Here is a 22,656-nt window from a genome sequence, read left to right as displayed (position 1 = left end):
GCCGGTGTGTCTTAAAGGAGATCAGATGGGTGGAGACGGCACAGAAACACGACCTCACCAGTGATGCGAGTTAAACAATGTTTAATCTGTGCTAATCATCCTCACGGTTTAACGTTAGCAACTGAGAAGTCTTCCCGAAACACCAAAAACACTCACTCACTTTGTGTATTTTTCATTTTATTTGATAAATCTAACATGATGGGATGTCAAATACATATTACAGTTAAAAAAAACGAATGAGATTCAACCCCAAAAGTGCGAAAGCCACATAAACCTGACAGTTTGATTAGAAGCGTAACATACATCAGCAGTGAAACACAATAGCGTGGTTAAAAGCTCATTAGATATTGTGTAAAACTGAAGCGATAGCATCGGTGAGTTCCCGCTGATAAAACAGCTAAATATCTGGGCGGACGTTTGCTGTGGCTGATCATTAACACACACCCGCTAGACTTTGACCGCGCGACACACACACACACACTCAGAGGAGCTGTGAAACACACAGCGAGAGTCTGGAGTAGTTCTGGTTAAAAGCCGTCGCGCGGTCACTGCGTGTGCGCGAGGTGTAGGCCGGCCCCGGGTGGGAGGGGCCAGTTGTCCTGACCCTGGTGTGTCTGCAGGAGGCGGTAAAGCTGCTTGAGGTGCGACACGATGTTGTCTTTGATGTCGGGGATGGAGATCTGCAAACGCACGCTCCCGCTGTCGAACGAGCGCGTGCAGTCGCCAGAAAACATCTCGCTGATCATGCGCGCCACCACCGGCACCACCTGCGAACACACACACACACGGAGCCGGTCAGCTGAACGCCGTTAGCTACGAGAAGATAGCAGTATGGGAAACACGATCGGCTAGTTCACACGCTAAGGTTTGCTTAGCTTCATAGACAATTTTAGGCTAACAGTTGAGTAGCTTTGTTAAAAACAAACATTAAAGTTGTCTTATAATCAACTATTTGTTGGTTCTAGTATATAATAAATTATATTTTTAACTGATTGGAAAGTAAAAATGAAGCTAGTTATAAGCGCATTTCATTTATAAATATAAAAACATCATAAAATATCAATAAAATAACTAGGGATGATTTTTAATTTAATTGACGACGTGTGATCGTCAACCAGTGGATCTCTGAGCTGAGGGAGTGAGTGGAGGCGGGGCTCATTTGCATATTCATAGAACCACAAGGGTGTCGTTATAAAGGATGCAATGATTGACTACAGGGCGATTTTATATATATATAAATATTATGCAAATCACTTTGGACACTAAGGTCATGTGTTTGATTGCCTAAAGGAGGCAATGGTGTCGAGTTACATTCAAGAGATTTAAAGGAAAAAGAGTTTAAATATAGAAGGGATTTTTGAGGGATACAATTATTGACTACAGGTGGACTTTAAATAGTTAAATATATGTATATTTAGCAAGAACCTAAAAATATATTGTTTTGTTATATATAATAAACATTTTTAAATGGGCAGTTTTGTGTTTCTCCATTGTTTTTAGTTCGATTATGTAGTTCGCAATGCTTCATGGTAGTTGTAGTTTTATTTATTAGCATGTTAGCATCTGTGGCTGTCCTCATGGCAAAAACTGAAATACAAAAATACCAAGCAAACAGCGATTAATATTATACTACAAGATTTTTATATTAACATATGTATTAACATATTAACATTTTATATTAACAAAGTTTATAATGTTGTGATTCTCCTCGTAGCTTAAAAACTTTTTTTTTTTCCTATGGAAAAAACGAATGGAAAAAACTAGTTCCGGCCCATAATGCACCACTGCAGTGCTCTCACCTGCACTGTGATGAGCTTCCTCTCTCGGGGTCTGCCGTCGGGCCACTCCTCCCCGAAACACAGGTGGATGTCGTAGAGCGGCGGCTCAGACGAGGACTGACCCCGCTGGTGTGCGATGACCCCTGCGGACACACACACCACAGCATCACACACACCTTCACGCTCCTCCACAAACAGATGGTGAGAACAAATCCAGGACTTTTGGGGTTTTCAAGGACTACAATCACAGATCGCACTTATCAAACTATATCTTTAGTGTGTTTTAAGGATTTTTAAAACTCAAATGACATAAGGTATCCAAAGTACAACACATTTAATATTATATATATATATATATATATATATATATTAAACACAACGTTCATAATGGATATTATTGTCCAATAAATATTATTTTATGATGTTGGATTTAAAGGTCTGATGGGGGATTATCAGACGGGCTGCAGTGTTCACTGCGTGAAAAGATTGTATTTGTGTTTTTCCAAAAAAATGTATTATAGACCATTTCACAAGATGTAAACAACACTAGTCCAGAAGCACTTCCTGTTTCAGTTTTTTAACACTACATAAAAGCTGGGATAAAATACAACCAACAGAACAAAAGTTAAACAAACATCTTTAAGATGTTTTCTTCACATGTGAAATAAAGAAAAGAGTTACAAACTGAAACAGGAAGTGTTTCTGGACCAGAGTTGTTTACATCTTGTGAAATGGTCTATATATATATATATATATACATTATATTTAAATAAGTCAAGCACTTTTCAAGTACCTCTTCATAAACATGAATGTTTTCAAGGGTTTTCCAGAACTTAAATTACAAAAAAAAAAAAAACATTTTGGGCCGAAACCAAAACAGAAAATTATAAAAAAAATAAATAAAATAAAAAACAATAATAAAAAGATTAATTTCTTATTTTAATTAAGAGTTTTTTTGTATAATTGTATTATAAAATGGCTTAATTCAATAATTAAATTAAAAATTTAATGGAAATTAAACCCATGGCTTAAATTCAATAATTTGATGAATCTGAATTTAAAAAAAAACATGCCAATAAAATAACCAGTTATATTTCAATTATCAAAAAAATGACGGAAATAGGCCTATATTAAAATAATATTAATATATCATTCTTCATTCAGTTGTATGCAGCAGAATCAGATTTTCTTAGCCGATTATCTAAATAAAGTAGTCCTACAAACACAAAGCTATTATCATCAGATCATATGAGCAGAGCAGGGAGCAATCAGTGAACAAGAGTAGTGTCACCACACACACACACACACTGTGTTACAGCACAGGAAGGCTATTGCAAACGAAAACAAGTCCAGAGAAATTTAATATCGACACGTTTTTAGTGGACTTTGCCCTTTCCAGTGAGTGTGAGCGGTACATGCGTTTGGGCCGCGAGCGACTGAACAGAGCGCGCAACACACACACACACACACACGTCTCACCGCTGAGGAAGGACTCCAGGCAGAAGAGCTTGACCTTGTGCTGGCGCTCGATGAGGTTGGGCGCGTTGGGATTGGGCGCGCAGGGGCCGGACCAGTACACTTTACACTGGCAGAGCCGCACGGCGTAGATGTCGTGTCCGTTGACCTCCAGGATGAGGCCGCGGTCCATCACGTCCAGCAGCCGGCTGGTGAAGACGCGCTGCTTGTCGTTGGTGATGTGCTCGGTGGGGGGGAAGCGCACCTGCTCCAGGCTCACCGGCCCGAACAGCTCCTCCTGGTTCACGATCGGCCCCAGGTCCCCGTAGAAGAGCCGGCAGCCCTGAGGGTTGCTCACGATCACCGGCGGACACACCTCCTTACCGCGGTAATAAAACTGCACCTCCAGATCCGTCACTGTCACACACACACACACGGTGCATTATGGGTAAGCTTTGAGGATCAGGGTTATTGTTGTTGAGTACACCTGAAACATTTCTGTAGAAAAAATAAACTGTGTGTGTGTGTGTGTGTGTGTGTGTGTAGTTACTGGGCAGAGAGCTGATCCAGGTCTCCGGGGTGGCGAACATGCCGTCGAAGGCCGAGGGCGTCGGGATCTCCGGCTGCATCTCCACGTCCAGCGGCTCCTTCTTCGGCCACACCTCGGCGGGGGGAGGGGGGGGAGGGCAGCTGGCCGGCGCCATCGGGGACACGGACCCGGGAGGAGTCCAGACCGGACTCACGCCTGCGCACGACACAACACACGCCGCAACACTTAACGCTGCAGTCTGCAAGAACGACTAGTGGTGGAGATCGGTACTGCAGGCCAAATCAACATATCAGAGATATCATCGTTTCCCCGCCTCCACAGACTCCACGCTCACACGGGTCGCCAGTTTGAGACACGCAACAGGAACGAGTGCAATGGACATTGAAAATGAGAAATGTACAGTATCACAAAACAAAACAAAACACACATTTGACAGCGAGATAACTGGCTAAGTGTTATTCAGAGAAACCAGTGTGTGAACCTCAACATATATGCAAACATATTATTAGTAGAGTGAAAAGGTTACACACAGCACCTTTAAAGGGGTCATCGGATGCCTATTTTACACAATTTGGGATGATTCTTTAGGGTCTTGATGTAAAGTTTGTGACACACTACGGTTAAAATTCCTCAATAAAACACTTTTTACCTCCACAAAAACAGCTCTGTTCACATGTCTCTTTAAATAAATGCTAATACGAGATATATGCTAATATGGGAAAGTCCGTCAGCACTCGTGGGCGGAGCATGAGCAATGTGACATCATAGTGCTCAGAAAACCCAAACAGCTGGATTGAGAGTGACTGATGTTTTTCATTGTAAGGTGGTTGTGTCCACACACTGCAAACACATCATAAAAGTGAATTGAGCATCCGATGAGCCCTTTAGAGCACGTGCGGTACAGCGAGTGTGTGCCGGTGTATCCCAGTACCGTGAGGAGGATATGGAGGAGGAGGTTCAGGCGTGTCGGGGACGTCGTCTTCATCGCCGTCGGTCTCATACGTGGTCACTGAACCTGAGACACACAGGTCACCAAACACTTGCACACTGCATACATACTTTATTTCTCAATAATAAATCAAAAATAAACCAAGAATAGTCACAATATTTGAAAATAAGCAATAATAAAATCAAAATATTTAAACAAATCAAGAAAAGTCATAACATTATGTAAATAAAGTTTTATTTTTTATGAATAATAATGATAAAAAAATAATAATAATAAAACGAGTGTGAGTGTGTGTGTGTGGTACCTGGGTTACTGATGGTCTGTGGAATATCACACACGTCGTAGATCTTCAATGGGTTCATGGGAACCTCTTTGGTGCCGTCGTAGATGAGGTTGAACTCGCGGCTCTTGTTCAGAGCGCATCTCAGCTGAGCTTTCCATTTAGCCGGATCCGGCTCGTCCACGCCTTCCTGATACTTCCCCGTCTCCACGGCCCAGGCCTGCCAAACACACACGCATCAGTCACGGCGGGAAACACACACGCATCAGTCCTGCCAAGCACACACACATCAGTCACGGCGGCAAACACACACGTGTGTTGATTGTGTAGTGAACTGTGCAGTTGTTGCCTTGAATATCACATGGTTACAGTTCATCTTTTCATTTAAGGCCAGTTTTATGAAGTTTCAAGTTTAAAAACAAAAGCTAAAAGCTGATGCTATGTGTTAGCACCATCTATAAGTATTGAATGAGCTTTACTGAACAGTTACTGCTTTAATTTATTGGTTTAGTTATTGTTTAACAGCAAACAGCCAGTTTGACTTTTGAATACCAAATAAACATTGTGTTATGTAACTTATATACTGTCTTGTTTATTGCTTTAAGAAAAAAAAAACAATTCTGAAAGTGGTATCGGTAAGAATGCTAATAAAAAAATGGTTTGGAATCGGCCATGAGCAGAGCATCACTACCTGTACATCTGAGTTTGTTTAACTAGTATCATGGTACAGGCCCCCGGTCCCGATCCGTGCCGCAGGATCCCCGACTCTCACCTTAAAGATGGTGTTTTCCTCCTCCTGTTGGGGTGTGTGACGCGTGGCGTGTTTCCACGGGATCTGGAAGCGTTTGGCCTCGCGGTCGAGCCACACCAGACCTGGAAACGTCCCGTTCTCCACCTGAGACACCAGCCAGGGCTTGAGCCGGACCCGGCGCGGGTGAGACGACATGACGAGCGGCTGGAAAACACACATCAATGATCAAACTGACCCTCATGTCCAGCAAAATAAACCACAGCCTGACAATTTAACACACAAACACTTTACAATAGCTTCAGTTCATTCCTTAGTTTTACTACTTGTAATTTTAATTCATTACCTTTTCATTAAATGTGTGTATGTGACTTTTTAAAGTGTGTTAAAAAGTTTTCATGAAATGCATAACAGGTCATATAGTAAATTTAATAACAATAATAATAGTTCTGTTTTTATTATTAGCCTATTATTAGCAGCAGCATTTTAATTGATGAAGTTTCATTGACAACTTAATTTGACTGAAAACACAGGCCAGATAAAGCTCATATTACTAATTATACTTTATCATGATCATTTATTCAGCGTATTATCAGAAATAAGCAAGAGATAAGGCGATAAATTCAGTAAATTAAAGAGATGGTGACTTTGATATTCGATGCTAAATCACGAAAACCGCTTTGTTGTCGATTAAAACACTTAAATTCGGGTAGTATAGCATATATGAGAGCATTTAATGGGTTGAATGAAAGTAAAAAACTGTAAATATATTGAAAACAAATGTGATATATATTAATGAGTCTCACCTGAGGGTTTCAGGAAGCGTCAAAACAGGGGAAAAAAACGCCAATCCTGAGGCCTTTGCCGCCAAAACGAGCCGGTTTATGAATAAACGTGGTTAAAGTCCGAGAGTATGGGTCATAAACCGGATAATGCGGACACACACTCGCCGTGTGTCCGTGTGAAAGTGTGTGAAACGCGTTTCATGTGTGTTTGTTTGAATCTGTGCTCGAGAGTTTCACCTTCAGCCGAAACTCAGGTAGAGCGGTGACGTCACGCGCATTTCTGTGACTCGCGCGCATACACACGGGCGCGCGCACACATGAATGAAAACACTCACACAGGCCTGCGGTCATATCTTATTCACATTCATTGTTCTTAATAAATCATTATGTTTATTTAAGAGTTTACCCAGTTAAATAGTCAATAATAGGCGAAGTACGTATTACTTTAATGAACAATACAAGTATCTTAGAGAGGAAGCACAAACTGGTGTTGTGTCAAATGATGTGACCCAGACGCTGTAGTGTTTGTGAGGGTTAGGAGGCTTACTCAGTCAAAACAGAGTGTTAAAGCGCTACACACAAGATATTTTTTGAAATATTGAATAGAAATGATCAGTTTTGTGGTAAGAGTATAGAATATATGATTTGTCATATTTTCCAGATCCCACACGGCTCATCTGTACGGACAGGAGTGGTAGTGCCCAAAATATATTCATCCACTTAAACACACCCTTGATATAAACTGACCCGACTGAATTCAGCGGTGTGTGAAAGAGTTTAATGACTTATGAGGAAAGCTGCTCATTTCTCGCCTCATCTTTTCCCCTCTTATTTTATAATTGCAAGAACCAAAACCGGTGTCAGGGGTAATTATTACTGTCAATTCAATTACAGGAACATATCATTGAAATGATACAGAGAGACAGAGTTAAGGGCTTTGGATTTGCGGATGTAAAAGAGATGACCAGTGATCTTCGAATAAGAAAGATAACCTGATGGTGATGAGAGTGTGCAAACACACACACACACACACACACACACACACACACACACACACACACACACACACAGATACAAACACAGACTTGTGTGATTATTCCCAGGGATGAGAATCAGGAGGAACACACAGAGTCAATACCAGGAAGCATTTATTTTACACAGAGCTTCACAGGATAACAGAATATGAAGTCATTTGTAAAGATATATTGTTTACTTTATTGGTTATTCAATATTTAGACGACGGTCACACTTTCTTCCATGGCATGTGGACAAGTGTGTGAAATAACTGTAATTCTCCTGTTCTGGACAGAAGAGTTGGATAAAAATAAATATTCCCAATCATGGGATCAACGGATGAGGTGATGATGATGATGATGAGGAGGAGGAGGACTGGGATCTGAGTCTTCGAGAAGAGTTATTACATCATGAGGAAAAGCATTCATTACAACAGCAAACACTGGTGGAGTGACAGGTCTACCTGCATTATATTATATTATATTATATCTGCTCAAAAACTCTGGACAGGAATATGAGTGCATTGATTAATTGACCAAAATAATATTATTATTGACTCAATCTGGAGCCGCTTATTTTTATTAAGAATATCACAATTATTCCAATCAAAATAACTGTGAGGTTTACAGTTATGTTTATAAGTTAGATGCCAAGCCAAAAACACTTGTTCATGAAACTGATCATTTAAGGCGCAGTTTAGTGATGTTCATTACATAACAATAATAAAGGGAGAATTCCCACCTTCCTGAAAGTATTATTTAAGGAAGAAAAATCTAGAAAGTTTAGACCACCAAATTCATATTTAATAATAACCACAGCCATGTATATTTCTGCACATCCAGGATATTAAAGCAAGAGTGGGTCGGTCAGTCTTCTTGAGATGGTTGGACCGTAAATCTCTTGAATTTCCTTCATCTGCGTCTGACTTTATCATCTCTACATGCGACAGGTCTCCTGTGACTGAACTGGAATATCCTAGAGAGAGAAACAGGTTTCAACAGAAGATTAAAACAGAAGATTATAAGAGACAAGTGTAATGTTGGATGGCAATCTGTGATTCATCTTTTAAAAACAGGGTCGTGTCGTCAGCTACTTGACTATAAGTGTTTGTTTGTTGGCAATAATAGTACTAGAGTACTGGAAAACAGAGCAAACCTGAACAAATCCTCTAGACAAAAAAGATTCCTTCTTAGTCTTTTGAACAAATTGATCCCAAAATCCGATCAGTTTACCTTTGAACATCTGGCCCAAGATCTTCAGGATAACTCTGATAATAATATTGGAGTTTAACTCTGGGACTGTGACCCTCCAGGATCAGATTATTCAACACGAGAGCGCCACCCTCTGGCTGAACAACGCAAGCACACTAAACCTCTTACAAGTGTTCCATGATTAAAATCTGAAACTTAAATTCTTATATATATATGAAATAAGAATTTTAAATAATGAAAATGTTTGTATATGCTTTTTTATTCATCAGAGTTAAAGAAGGAAGCTGCCATTTCATTTCTGGTTTTAAATAAACACAGGCCTGGTTCTAGAACCAAATCACTGAGGGTGCTTTTGAAAATAGTGAGGGTGCTCAAATTATGCAATATGTGATATCCATGACCGAGTATGTCCCTGTATGAGTTTTTGTCCTTTACATATCATTTCATATCAGAAATGTTACACACAGAGTGCTTTTTCCCCACATAACAGCAGTATTGTAAATGTGTGAAGTATTGAAACTGATTTTATTCTGCAGTTAAATAAATAAGTTAATATAAGTAACGTACATTTTAGACATTTAGTTTCTGACGACAATGAATCAGTCCTTTTAAACGAAACAGCTGATTTAAAGATTAAATGCTGGTCACTCGACGGCGTCGGCAATTGCTGAGATTTACCGCCGGTGTTTGAATGGGTGTCATGCGGTGAATAGGCGTCGATTTCGGTGGGGACGATGGGCACGCGACGCGTCCCAACCAGATTTCGTCATTAGTAATTTTGTACCCACCATTTTTGGAAACATTGAGGCACGGATTTACCTACTACAAATAAAACATCTTCAGTTAACTAGCAGAGCATTCATTTAGTTCGCTCTTAATTAAGAGATCTACATAGCGGTTAAATTTAATGTTTTTAAAAAATTTAAATTTGATGTTTTTAAAATCAAGCTGAGCGCTTGTTGCCAGTGCTGTCAGTTTCATGGATACAGTTCTCTTGTGGCTCGCGCAATCTACACTCGGACGCGCACGGCGCGCACTTCAACCTCCGTTGCAGAGCCCCGTCTCTATTTCCTGAGCGGGACGCAAACAAAGTGGGCAATTAAAGAGACAGCTTCACCTGCGTATTGCGATCGCGAATAAAGGACACAACCAATCCAATGCATTAAACATGAAATACTGAAATAAATTCTGATGTGAAAAATCACGTTAATTGATTTAATTTGTGTAACCTAATATTTGTATGAGTGTGAAATCCGTCTGAGTTTCTTTTGTCGGCAAAATCTCGTTTACATGTGTGCTAATAAAAAAATAATCTGAGGGTGCTTTCACTTTTGTTTGAGGGTGCTTGAGGGTGCTTAGCACCCTCAAACACCCCCGTAGAACCGGGCCATAAACACTCGTGAGTGTTTCTTTCGGTTTTGATTTCAGTGTGCTGGTGTTGAAATGGCGTCGAGTTCAGGTGAGAATCAAATTAAGGCACAAATATAGTAGGCTATACGAAGCTATACATTTCCTCAATGATTTTTGCAGTGTTTATGAAATATTAGCCAGCAGACAATGGCTTACTTTAGTTATTTCACGCTCTTATATTTGTTTAAAAGTTGCATTTAACACCAGGAAGAAGAATAACCGACTTATTAAGGCTAGCCGATTTAGCCATCTGTTCGGGTATCTATGCCAATGTTAGGCTATTATAGTTTTTCATTTTAAAATTCTAATTAAAAACTAAAGCTAGACATTTAAATGTAAGTCTATAGTGACGCAAACGTAACACAATCTTTAAGCATGTTGAGATTGATCAGATGTCTAATAGTAAAAGAATGCATACGCCAAAATGAAGCAGTTTTTACTCCATAAATCAAGTGCAGGATTGTGGAGCTTGCAAAGACTATGCTAGTCGTGTTCACTTCTCCTTGAGCACATGATAGTTGAAGTTCACTACTGGACAAAATACGTTTAGATTCGTGAATAGCCTACACCTAGATATTTCGGAGGCTCGTTTCAGAGACCAATATTGTCAAAGAAGAAGAACAGAAGTCAATTAAGCAGACTTCAGACGCTTGTCTTATTTGAAGATTGTCTCACGTTATAGCCTATGTTAGAGCTCTGTTTACAGCATTCGTTGAATAAAGAATACGGGTATTTATTTTTTAAATTACATATATTTATGTAATTTATATAAAAAATGGTGTGTAAATAGTGTTTTTTGGGAAGATGACTGTTAATCATTTAATTGGTGATAAAATAATTCATTTTCGTATTGTGTTAAGTATGTAATTGTTGATTGATTAAAGACCCCTCTCTCTCTCTCTCTCTCTCTCTCTGTGTGTGTGATTTTATTTTCAGCAACAGGTAGAAGAAGTCCAGACATTGATCGTCCTAACAGTAAGTGAATTAAATCCCTGGCAGTGATATTAAAAATGTTTAATGAGACATTATGGGGGAAACAAACTTGTAGCTATTCATTATGTGCGTGCATGTGGTGGAGGGCTGCGATTTTCGAATAATAATCAAATATTTTGCATTAGTGCAGATAGTGTCAAATTACACTTGCTGTTAATAACTGCAGTTAACGTGAATGTTAACAATGTTAACAACACTGTCACACATAAGAGTAAAAAAGAGAAGGGCTTTATATATTTCAAACTACATCGACTACTTTGAGGGTGAGTATTCTCTCATATCATGCGAAATCCGACTAGCTTATCAGTTTCTAAAATCGTTGTCTCAGTTTCTGAGAAAATGAATTTTATTAAAGTTTTGCCGCTACACACTTTGCATGCAGATAGCGCTTTGCGTCCACAGACGCGCGTCGGCAAACTAGGGAATGAACTTGCGCTCTGTGGGCGGGTCGGCGCAAAAAGGAGGCGTGTTTCGGCGCAAACATTCCCTGGTGCTATTCTGCAGTTCCAGAAAACGCCAGGTCTAAAGTCAGTGGCGCACGCGTACATTCAGATGCTATTTTAAGCGCGCATGCTTGGATACAGAGTGAACAACGCTCATACACTGTAGATGATTCTCTCATACACACAGATGCATTTTACTTTTTGCAAATGATACATTATTATAAGGAAAAATATTTTTTTAAAAACCCGAGGGAAATCGTTGTTGTATCTGTAACCCCTCACACCCGGGTCCCACTCAACCCGCTCCGAGCGGGCCTCGAACCCGGGTCTCCGGCATGAGAGTCAGGCGCTCTAACAAGGAGGCTAAAGACTGCAGCCCCTAGCGTCTGTCGCTAGAGCGCTTATTGAGATCGGGGAGTGAGGTTTACTCGCACAGCAACTACTAGCTGGCCTCCGTTACACTCACCCCCCTAAACCTCACTCTCATCCGGGTCACGGCACCAATGTAACCCCTCACACCCGGGTCCAACTCGACCCGCTCCGAGCGGGCCTCGAACCCGGGTCTCCGACATGAGAGTCAGGCGCGCTAACAAGGAGGCTAAAGACTGCAGCCTCTAGCGTCTGTCGCTAGAGCGCCTATTGAGATCAGGGGAGTGAGGTTTACTCGCACAGCAACTACCAGCTGGCCTCCGTTACACTCACCCCCCTAAACCTCACTCTCATCCGGGTCACGGCACCAATGAAACCCCACACCCGGGTCCTACTCGCCCCGCTCCGAGCGGGCCTCGAACCCGGGTCTCCGGCGTGAGTGTCGGGCGCTCTAGCAAGGAGGCTAAAGACTGCAGCCCCTAGCGTCTGTCGCTAGAGCGCTTATTGAGATCGGGGAGTGAGGTTTACTCGCACAGCAACTACTAGCTGGCCTCCGTTACATATCCATGATGAATGATTAAGAAAAATAGACATAAAGCTTAGACATTTACCCAAGTTATTATATGCATGTTTAACCGAAGCTAATTTGGGTGTGTTTGTCCCATCCCCAATGTCCCTTCTGTTTCTTTTACGGCCCTGACGAGAACATCGATCTCCTCGGCTGTAAACCGATTGAAGCGCGTCTGGTAAATGCGCCGTTATAGTAATATTGCGCCATGGAACAAGCGCACCTCGTTGAAAATGTCAAAATGCAGAAAGTTGTGTGTGATGGGAAGGTTTAAGGGTCATGTTAGGGTGTGTGTGTAAGTGTGTTGAGTAGGTTTAGGGGTTGGGTTAGTATAAGGGGAGAGAATATACAGTTTGTACAGGATAAAAATCAAAATGTCTCTGGAAAGTCCCCCTAAAATATAAAAACCCCACGTGTGTGTGTGTGTGCTCTTTTTCAGTGAGTGATCTGAGGATTGTTCTGCTGGGAAAGAATCTATCAGAAAACAACAATGTGGGAAACATCATACTGGGAACAACAGCATTTGACAGGGAAGCTTCATCTTATTCACAGCAGTCCAGTGTGAGAATCAGTGCAACGGTGGAGAAGAGACATATCATAGTCATCAACACTCTTCATCTTCTCCAGACACAGCTCTCACAGCATGAGATAAAACAGGGGGTCAGAGAGTGTGTGTCTCTGTCTGATCCAGGACCTCATTCGATCTTACTAGTCCTGCAGTATAATGACTTCAGTGAGGACGACCTGAGAAGAGTGAAAACTGTGCTGAACCTCTTCAGTGTGAAGGCCATTAAACACACCATAGTGCTGACTACTGATGCAGACACACGCACATCAATGACTGCTAGGATATTGAACACCACTATAGGCTCCAACATCAAATGGGCTTCTAACATTATTAGTAATTTAACAAAGGAGTGTGGAGGAGGACATCTTAAGTTTGATGCAAGAAACGCAGGATGGCGCTCTGAGATGTTCAGAAGAATAGAGCAGATACTCAAGGAAGAACATGAAGAATTTCTCGTCTGTAACATGTATGAAGATGAAGATCCGAGCAGATCTGGGAGTTCATTCACAGGAGATGGCACAAAGGAGGATGGAAAACAGAATACCAAAACAGCAAGTGATGGAGGAGGTTTGTCAAAGTACTTTTTTCAGGATAGTACCTCTAAGAATATGCTCATGAACTTATTTTTTTGTAGTTTAACTTTTTCCCTGCCATTGATGGAATTGTACGGCTTGCTAAACTGAGTCTACTGTCTCTAAATATTGTTTCAGTGACCATCCCTGGGAAAGCAAAGCTGAATATTGTGCTGTGTGGATATAATACAACACTCAAGAACTCAGTGTCTAAAATACTGAGAGGGAAAACGAGTAAACCTCAGAGAGAGATGAGCAATGTGTGTGTGAAGAGAGAGGAGAAGATTAATGGACGGCAGATTACGGTAATAGAGCTTCCGGCTCTCACTCGTCTCTCAGAGGAGGAAGTGATGCGGGAGACTCTCAACTGTGTGTCTCTCTGTGATCCTGGAGTTGATGCTTTTGTCCTCGTTACTCCTGTCGGTTCACTGACTAATGAAGACAGAGCAGAAATGGAGAAGATTAAAAGAATATTTAACTCTAATGAGCACTTCATGGTGCTTTTCACTGCTGATCTCACTGATGACAGAAGTGTGTCAGATTGTGTATTATCCGCAGAATCTCAGAGCATCGTGAGTCTCTATGGGAGCTGGTACAATGTGATGGGGTTAAAGGATGATAGAATCTCCGGACAGATCTCAAAGATTCTGGATTGTATCGACAACCTGAAGACTGAACCCTATTCACTTCAGATGTATCTGAGAGCTCAAGAGAAGACAGTCAGAGATGAACTAGAGGAGAAACTGATTGCAAAAGGTAATGAAATCACTGAGTTACAGGAGAAGATCAAGACACCGGGTGAGTGAATTAATTTATATTTCTGAATACGTTCTTGAATCTTTTGCAACTACCCAGCATGCAATAGTTATCATTTCAGCATCTAGGTTAACTATAGACGTGATATAGTCTGGCTACGAGTAACACACTTACAGACAAAATAACCTTGAACTTGGTTACATGTAGTTTTTGCTAAAATAACTTGCGAGATGTTTGATATTCCATCGTGTAAGGAAAGTTAACGTCTCGGGTTACGACTGTAACCCAAACGCTGCGTCGGAAATCGACACTTTGGGGAATGCCTTTGGCATGAGTGTCTGAGGTCAACTATTCAATCTTGATTGGCGCAGCCTAATCACATCACTCGTGACGTCGCATGTGACGGCGATGCAGAAGCTATGAAAAATGGCGGATCATAGTAGCGTCAGCTTCTGATTGGTCGAAGCAAGTCATTCTCAGGAGCGTGAACAGTGTGGCCGAGGGACGCAGCGTTTAGTTCCCTTCTCAGGGAATGAGGGTTACAGTCGTAACCGTCAATCTAGGTTGTCAATCTGCCTTTTCATTCCTATCGTCCATGAGTGTGCCAGATGCTTCATACCAGGGCATATTCTCTCAGTGTGGCACAGTGGGCAATTCGTTCCTCAAAGTGTCGATTTCCGACGCAGCGAGACGAGTTACCTCGAAAGGGAAAAGTGCGGTTTCATTTCTTCACTCATTTCATTTCTTTTTTATGTAATTGAATAATCTATTCTTGGGATATGCTTTAGATGTCTATTGAATTTTCACTGACAGACCAAATTAAGCCTAGACGTCTGGGTTGTGTTTGGACGCTATTAGATTAGTCTTTTAAAAGCAAATTTGGTTGTTGGGTATTGACTGGGTAAATTATTATTATAAATTATTATTATATATTATATTATTATTACAACACCAGACTCTGAAGGTTGGGATTCACTACACGACTTTCTGGACAAGTTGATGCCAGTTGCCGAAAGTCAGAGCCAGTCTGCAGGTTTGAGCTGACAGATTTCATAAAATCATGTAGTGTATTATCCTCAGTTGTTTCGTGTATAATGCCCATTTTTTAATATGTAACCATTTACCAAGTCAGCAAGTGTATGATGCCTAATAGTGTTTAAAAATCTATTCAGATTGTAAAAGTAATGTGTATTTCAGCCTCTATTGCCAGTTTTAGCTCCTGCATTTGTCTTTTTAACTTCAGTCTTTGCTTCAGAAAGTAAAACGTAAGGTCAGTGGGATACATATCAGGTCTCTCAAACATCCCACTTTGAGCACCTGAAAAGCTCTATATTTCCTAAGATGTACTTTTCATTTTCCATCACTCTAATAAATGTTGATAAAGTAAATGTCTTACTGCATATACACCACTAATACCACTGAGATTCATAACTCAGTGTGCTGGACAACTGAATCAAAGCAACAGAAATTGTGTTAGTGTGCAAATACTTACAGTAGCATGCAAAAGTTTGGGCACACCATGTCAAAATATCTGTTCCTGTCAATAGCAGGGTAAAATATGATTTCCAAAAGTTAAAGATTACACAAGAAGAAAAAGAAAGAAAGAAAGAAAGTAAAGAGGCCTGAAGCAATATTGTATGTAACGAAAATGTAACGTTTCAGATTACTCGTGGTTCGGCTTGTATCACAGTTTTAGGATCACCGTTTCAGTATAGTTCGGTATGTGCAATGTTCAAGTAAAAAAGGATTACAGTCAAATAAAAATAAAGAAAATAATGACGATCAAACAACAAGCAAGAGCACAAATAAATAAAACAAAACAAAGATAAAACATAAAAAGTTAAGTCTTTCGCTAGTCTTAGCGATCGGCAAAAGTCTGAGCAAAAGGCAGGCAGCAAAGTTTAAAAACAGTGTAAACCGTGTCAAACTCAGGCAAGGAAACAATAACAATAGACCGCTCAATAATGTCAGCCAGGGCAAAACAAGACTTCACAGAGTAGCCTATGAGTGTGAGAGAATGCCTTTAAATAGTCTGGTAGAAATAGGGAACAGGTGTGGAGGCAAATGACTGGTCATGTAGAGCATACATCACGTGCATCACAGGAAGTGTCAAACCATTGTTGTTGTTGTTGTTTTCAACAAAGCATATTATGATAGACCGTGGGTGGAAAATGGTACGGTTTGATATTTTATTGAGAATCAAAACACCTCTATTAGTAACACCCCCTTTGGCAAGAATCACTACTTGAATCACGCTTCTTGTAGCTGGATTGCAGTTATTCTGACATGACGTGTGTATATGTAATGCAGCATTATTAAGGTAAAACCACATTGTTAACTTAGTTTGTTCCTTTCCCAGTTCCAGAGGGTGTGAAGCTGAATCTAGTTCTGTGTGGGAGTAACAGAAGATTAAAATCCTTCATATCAAACCTGATCCTGAACGCCGGAGACAGAAGATCAGAGCCCGGAGAGTGTGTGAGGACAGACGTGGAGCTTCATGGACGTCTGGTGTCTCTGGTGGAGCTTCCAGATCTGATCAACACACAGATCTCAGAGGAGGAAGTGATGCGTCAGATTCTCCGCTGTGTGTCTCTCTGTGATCCTGGAGTTCATGTTTTCCTCCTCACGTTTCCTGATGCTCCACTTAATAATGAAGACAAAGCAGAAATGGAGAAGATCCAGAAGATATTCAGCTCAAGAATCAACAAACACATCATGATCCTCATAAACCAGAAATCAGAGGAAAAGACAGAAGAACTGAATGAAGAAACACAGTCTGTCATTGAGAGTTTTGGAGGACGACATCATTTCATCGGCCCCGACACACAAGTGTCCGTGTTAATGGAGAAACTGGAGCAGATGGTTGAGGAAAATAATGGTGTTTGTTTCTCCTCAGAGACATTGATGGAAGTACAGATGGAAAAATTACAGACATTTGAAGAAATGAAGAAGAAAATCCATTCATTACAGACATGTTTTCAGTCAAAAGGTAATGATCAGAAAATCTGCAGGGATTACTTTGATGAGATAAAACTATAACATTATATGCTGAGTTCAGAGGAAATATTATGATATGCACATGATGCTTCAGTATAAATTATACATGATGACCTGGATGATTGACAATGTTCTTGAAATGCAATGTATATTTATTTGATCCATCTTTAGATTCCAGTGAAAGAGCAGATGATCTGAGGATTGTGCTGCTGGGAAAAACTGGAGTTGGGAAGAGTGCAACTGGAAACACCATCTTAGGAAGAGGAGCATTTACATCAGACACATCTCATGAATCAGTTACTAAAGATTGTCAGAGAGAAAGAGCTGAAATCAACGGCCGACGCATTACTGTGATCGACACTCCAGGACTGTTTGATACTGATCTTACTAATGAGGAGATCCACAGAGAAATCAGCAACTGCATCTCCATGATCCTGCCTGGACCACATGTGTTCATCATTGTGCTCAGTCTAGGCCAACGATTCACTGAAGAGGAGAAAAAAAACTTGAAGATCATCCAGGAGACGTTTGGTGAAAACTCTTTAATGTTCACCATGGTGCTCTTCACCAGAGGAGACGATCTGAAGAACAAAAACATTGATCAGTGGCTTGGAAAACCTGGATCTGTGATCAGAAACCTGATTGACGTGTGTGGAAACAGATACCATGTGTTCAACAATAATCAGACTGAAGACCGAACACAAGTGTCTGATCTACTGAAGAAGATAGACCACATGGTGAAAGAAAATGGAGACAGTTACTACTCATGTAAGATGTTCAAAGAGATGGAAATAAAAATACAAGAACAAAAGATGAAGATCCTGACGGAGGAAGTGGATCAACTGAAGAGAGAGAGAGAAGAACTGATGAACAAACATGAAGAAGAGAAAAAGAGGATGAAGATGATGATGGAGGAAGAAATACAAAAAATGTACAAAGAGAGAAAGACAAGAGAAGAGGAGTTTAGAAAGAGTGAAGAACAATATAAAAGAGACATTAAAGAAAGAGAGGACGAAGAGAGAACGATACGAGAGGAGATGAAGAGAGAACGAGAGGAATGGGAGAAACAGAGACAGGAGGAAAAACAAAGAAGAGAAGAAGAGGATGAGAGAAGGAGAAAGAAAGAACAGGCAATGTGGGATGAACATAATCAAGAGAAAGAGAGAATGAAGATGACGATGGAGGACGAAAGAAAGAAAAGGGAAGATGAGGATGAGAGAAGGAGAAAGAAAGATCAGGCAATGAGGGATGAACATAGTAAAGAGATTGAGAAAATGAAGATGATGATGGAGGAAGAAAGAAAGAAAAGGGAAGATGAGGATGAGAGAAGGAGAAAGAAAGATCAGGCAATGAGGGATGAACATAGTAAAGAGATAGAGAAAATGAAGATGATGGTGGAGGAAGAAAGACAGAATCATGATAAAGAAAGAAAGAGAAGAGAAGAAGAGGATGAGAGAAGGAGAAAAATAGACAGGGAAACATGGGATGAATATTATGAGAAACTTAAAAGAGAGAGAGAAAAAAGACAAAGAGAAAGAGAAGATCTTCAGTTCATACATGATGAAGAGAAAGAGAGAATGAAGATGATGATGGAGGAAGAAAGGCAGAATCATGATGAAGAGAGAAAGAGAAGAGAAGAGGAATATATAGAAAGAGAAAAACAGTATAGAAGGGACATTAAAGACATAGAAGATCATGAGAGAGAGATGCGAGAGGAGATGAAGAGAGAACGAGAGGAATGGGACAACCAGGAAAGACAAAGAAGAGATGAAACAGACAATACAGACACACACCCTCAAGGTCAGAATTACAAATATGAACAATCAAGGCAGTGAAAATAAATCTGCATTGTTTATCCTTGTGATCTTTTTTTTTTAAATCACCAAAAATGTATTTTACCTTTTTATTATTATTATAATTCATTCAGGGAAGAGAGTAACCTACACTTTATGTAATAGGTTGGTTAGAGATCTGGATAATGGATTGAGTGGGGGTTTGACTCAAATTGAACACTTGTTGCTCAGGGACTCAAATTAAATAAATTGTTATTAATCTCTAAACTCTACTTTTGTCATTTTCAGATGATGAAGATCCACCATCAGATCCAGGATGTTTGAGAATCTTGCTGTTTGGGAGGACAGGAAATGGAAAGAGTGCCACAGGAAACACAATCCTCGGAACAGATGAGTTTCACAGTGAAGCCAGTTCGCAGTTGGTGACCACTACTTGTCAGATGGGAGTTTGTGAAGTTGATGGTAAATCAGTATCTGTTATTGATAGTCCAGGACTCATTGACACTTCACTGTCAAAAGAACAAGTGCAGGAAGAAATGATGAAGTGTATTTCACTGTCCGCACCTGGACCTCATGTGTTCATCATTGTGTTGAGTTTGGGAAGAATCACTCAAGAGGAAAGAGACACTTTAGACATGATAAAGATGATCTTTGGCTCAAAAGCAGCAGATTTCTGCATTGTTCTCTTCACTAAAGGAGATACTCTGAGAGGACAGACAATACAACAATATGTCGAGAAAACTAAAAATGCTGAACTCAAGAAACTGATCAGTGACTGTGGAAACAGATTCCTGGCCTTTAACAACCGAGAAACACAAGATCGGACGCAAGTTACTCGTCTGTTAAACATGATAGAAGAGGTGAAGGAATCTAACGAGGGCCGATACTTCACTAATGAGATGTTTGAGGAGGCAGCGATCTCTGTTGAAAAGAGAAGGAAAATGCTGGAAGAGAATAAGAGAAAAAATCAGGATCAAGTTGAACAATTAGAGGCCAGACATGAGCTGGAAGTCAAACACATGAGAGAGAGACTGGAGGAGAAGAAACTAAAGACAGACGAGGTGAGAGAGAAACTAGAGGACAAGTTCAGAGAAAAAGAGGAAACACTGAGGAGAGAGTTTAAGAAGAAAGAAGAATCAGACCTGAAGAAACAAGAGGAAGAGGAACAGCAGCGATCAGAAGAGGAAGAACACCGAAAAGCTGAATATGATCAAACAATAGATGAGATGGAGAGAGAGATTGAAAATCAGAGATTACAGTATGACACACAGCTAAAAGAAAGAGAAGAGGAAGATATGATAAGGGAAGAAGAAGATAAACAAGAGCAGGAAAAGATGAAAACTGAACAGGAACGCATCATGACAGAGTTCAGAAGAAAACAGGAAGAGGAAATAAAAGAGAGAGATTTAGAGGAACAAACGAGGAAGAAACAAGAAGAGAAAGAGAGAGAAGAATGGAAGAGAAAAATAAAAGAGGCGGAAGATGATGATGAGATTCAAGAGGAAATTAAACAACAGCAAAGAGACTGGGAGGAAGAGAATGAACGACAGATGAAAGAACGAGAGGAAGAGGATAGAAAGAGAAACGAGAGACATGAGAAACAACTGAGAGAAAAACAAGAAGAACTGGAGAAAAAGAGAAAGAGATTTGAAACTGAGAGAGAAGAAGAAAGAAAGATGATAGAGGAGGAGAAACAGAAACTTAGAAAAAAGAAAACACAGATAGAGAGAGAATATGAAAAAGAGAGAAATGAAATGAAGAGACATGAGCAGCTGGAGCGAGAGAGAAAACAGGAGTGGGAGAGGAGAAAACAAGAGGATGAAGAGAGACGAGAGGAGAAGAGAAAGAGATGGAGGGAAATGATGGAAGATCTGAAACAAGAGCAAGAAGAAGAGATCTGGAGAAGAGAAAGAGTGGAGAGAGAAATAATAGAAACAATAAAAAAAGAGTGTGATGAAATGAAACAGAAATATAAAGAGGAAAGAGAGAAGATGAAGAAGAAACATCAAGATGAAGCCAGGAGACAAGAAGAAGAATTGAATGATTTTAGAAAGAGAAAAGATGAGCAGGTTCAGGAGCTCAAAGAGAGACTTGAACAACTGTATAAGGAGAAACATAGATCAGGGTTTTTAGGCTTTGGGAAGATGTTTTGGGACTAAAATGACCCGTATAGTAGAGCTAACACATTCCCATAATAACACAATCACGATGGAGAACACAATTAACACACAAACACATGCAGAAATTAAAAGGTGAAAAAAATACTTAATACACTCTAAGCATGCATACGAGAAGTTTGATATTTGACCCGCATATTATCTTTTGGTGTAAACATTTGAACACTGCACATATGTTTTTGTATGAAAACTAAGCTGTACATTGGCAACTGTACATTACAGTGTATATTACTCAACAGGCTTTTTGACTTTGAATGTGATAAATTTGTATTGGTTTCCCTTTTTCTTTCAAAATTACATTTATTTGACAACACACATTACAACACAAGAAAGAAATTACATTACAACACAAGAAAGTTGTAGTGGGACTAAATTTTAAAACATTGCCTATTTTGTTGGGGCTAAATTCTAAATGATCCTACAAAATGGACCTAGAGAGGATCGTTTTAGCATACTTATTATTTATAATTTGAACTTTAAAGGGCACCTATTATGCAAAATTCACTTTTACATGGTGTTTGAACATAAATGTGTGTTGGCAGTGTGTGAGCAAAACCACCCTATAATGATACAAATCCACCCAGTGTTTTTTTTACAATCTCAATAAATCATGTGCACTGTCTCAGAACGAGCTGTTCTAATATTCGGCGCAATGTGGCGTAGAATTGAGCAAGCCCCACCGACGTGGTTTGATTGACACTGTGGTTTTTGCATTGACCCCGCCCTCCGTGATCTGTACACCATCCTCCATTGTTTCAACGACAGCCGGTGTTCTGACGATTTGTGCTTACTTGTCGAAAATAAGTATTCTGTTGTGGTATGTAATAATGTACATCGTAGGTTTCACTTCTGACATGAGAGCCAATGAAAACACAGTGGATGGATTTTAGTTATGAAGGAAATTGACGCCTTAAACTTCCAAAATATGTTTTTGTTTGAGCGAATCATTTTCTGACTGACTGTTTTGTGAACGAGGGTCAATTCAAAGCAGGTCTTGCTTTAAAGTTAATCCTCAACTGTGGATCGTCGTATACTGTTTGCGATTCACCGTCACCTCCAGTAACAGTAAGTGTATTTTATGATTTTTGAGCAAATAGTCATTTCAGTCGATGTCAGCCAATTCAACAACAAATGCATCTAAAGTTGTTGTCATCGCCGTAGGATGTCTGTGTATATAATTTAAACCTTGTTTGTATAGTGTGTAACCATGACGCAACAGGTCCTTCGCATAAATGTTAGG

General features: G+C 40.1%; 2 protein-coding genes across 2 annotated transcripts; one reads left to right on the top strand and one right to left on the bottom strand.

Moving 5' to 3' along the window:
• Nucleotides 1-156: 156 nt before the first annotated feature.
• On the bottom strand, nucleotides 157-6,841 carry irf6 (interferon regulatory factor 6). Its single transcript, XM_039682467.2, has 8 exons — nucleotides 6,567-6,841; nucleotides 5,785-5,967; nucleotides 5,037-5,232; nucleotides 4,715-4,798; nucleotides 3,784-3,978; nucleotides 3,258-3,650; nucleotides 1,800-1,921; nucleotides 157-767 (listed from the first exon to the last, which is right to left on the bottom strand). Exons 2-8 carry the CDS (start codon nucleotides 5,956-5,958, stop codon nucleotides 546-548), a joined length of 1,386 nt encoding a protein of 461 aa, XP_039538401.1. The 5' UTR covers nucleotides 5,959-5,967; nucleotides 6,567-6,841; the 3' UTR covers nucleotides 157-545.
• A 4,276-nt stretch (nucleotides 6,842-11,117) lies between these two features.
• On the top strand, nucleotides 11,118-21,707 carry LOC120486427 (uncharacterized). The gene is made up of 6 exons (XM_089133381.1): nucleotides 11,118-11,155; nucleotides 12,993-13,688; nucleotides 13,832-14,491; nucleotides 16,809-17,438; nucleotides 17,618-19,246; nucleotides 19,528-21,707. Coding segments are annotated over exons 1-6 (5,487 nt in total). The 5' UTR covers nucleotides 11,118-11,154; the 3' UTR covers nucleotides 21,399-21,707.
• Nucleotides 21,708-22,656: the final 949 nt, after the last annotated feature.

Source organism: Pimephales promelas, chromosome 2 (assembly GCF_988280905.1).
Source record: "Pimephales promelas chromosome 2, fPimPro1.hap1.1, whole genome shotgun sequence".
NCBI lineage: Eukaryota > Metazoa > Chordata > Actinopteri > Cypriniformes > Leuciscidae > Pimephales > Pimephales promelas.
The sequence above is the reverse complement of the archived record's forward strand: the minus strand, read 5'-3'. Positions and strand labels throughout refer to the sequence as shown.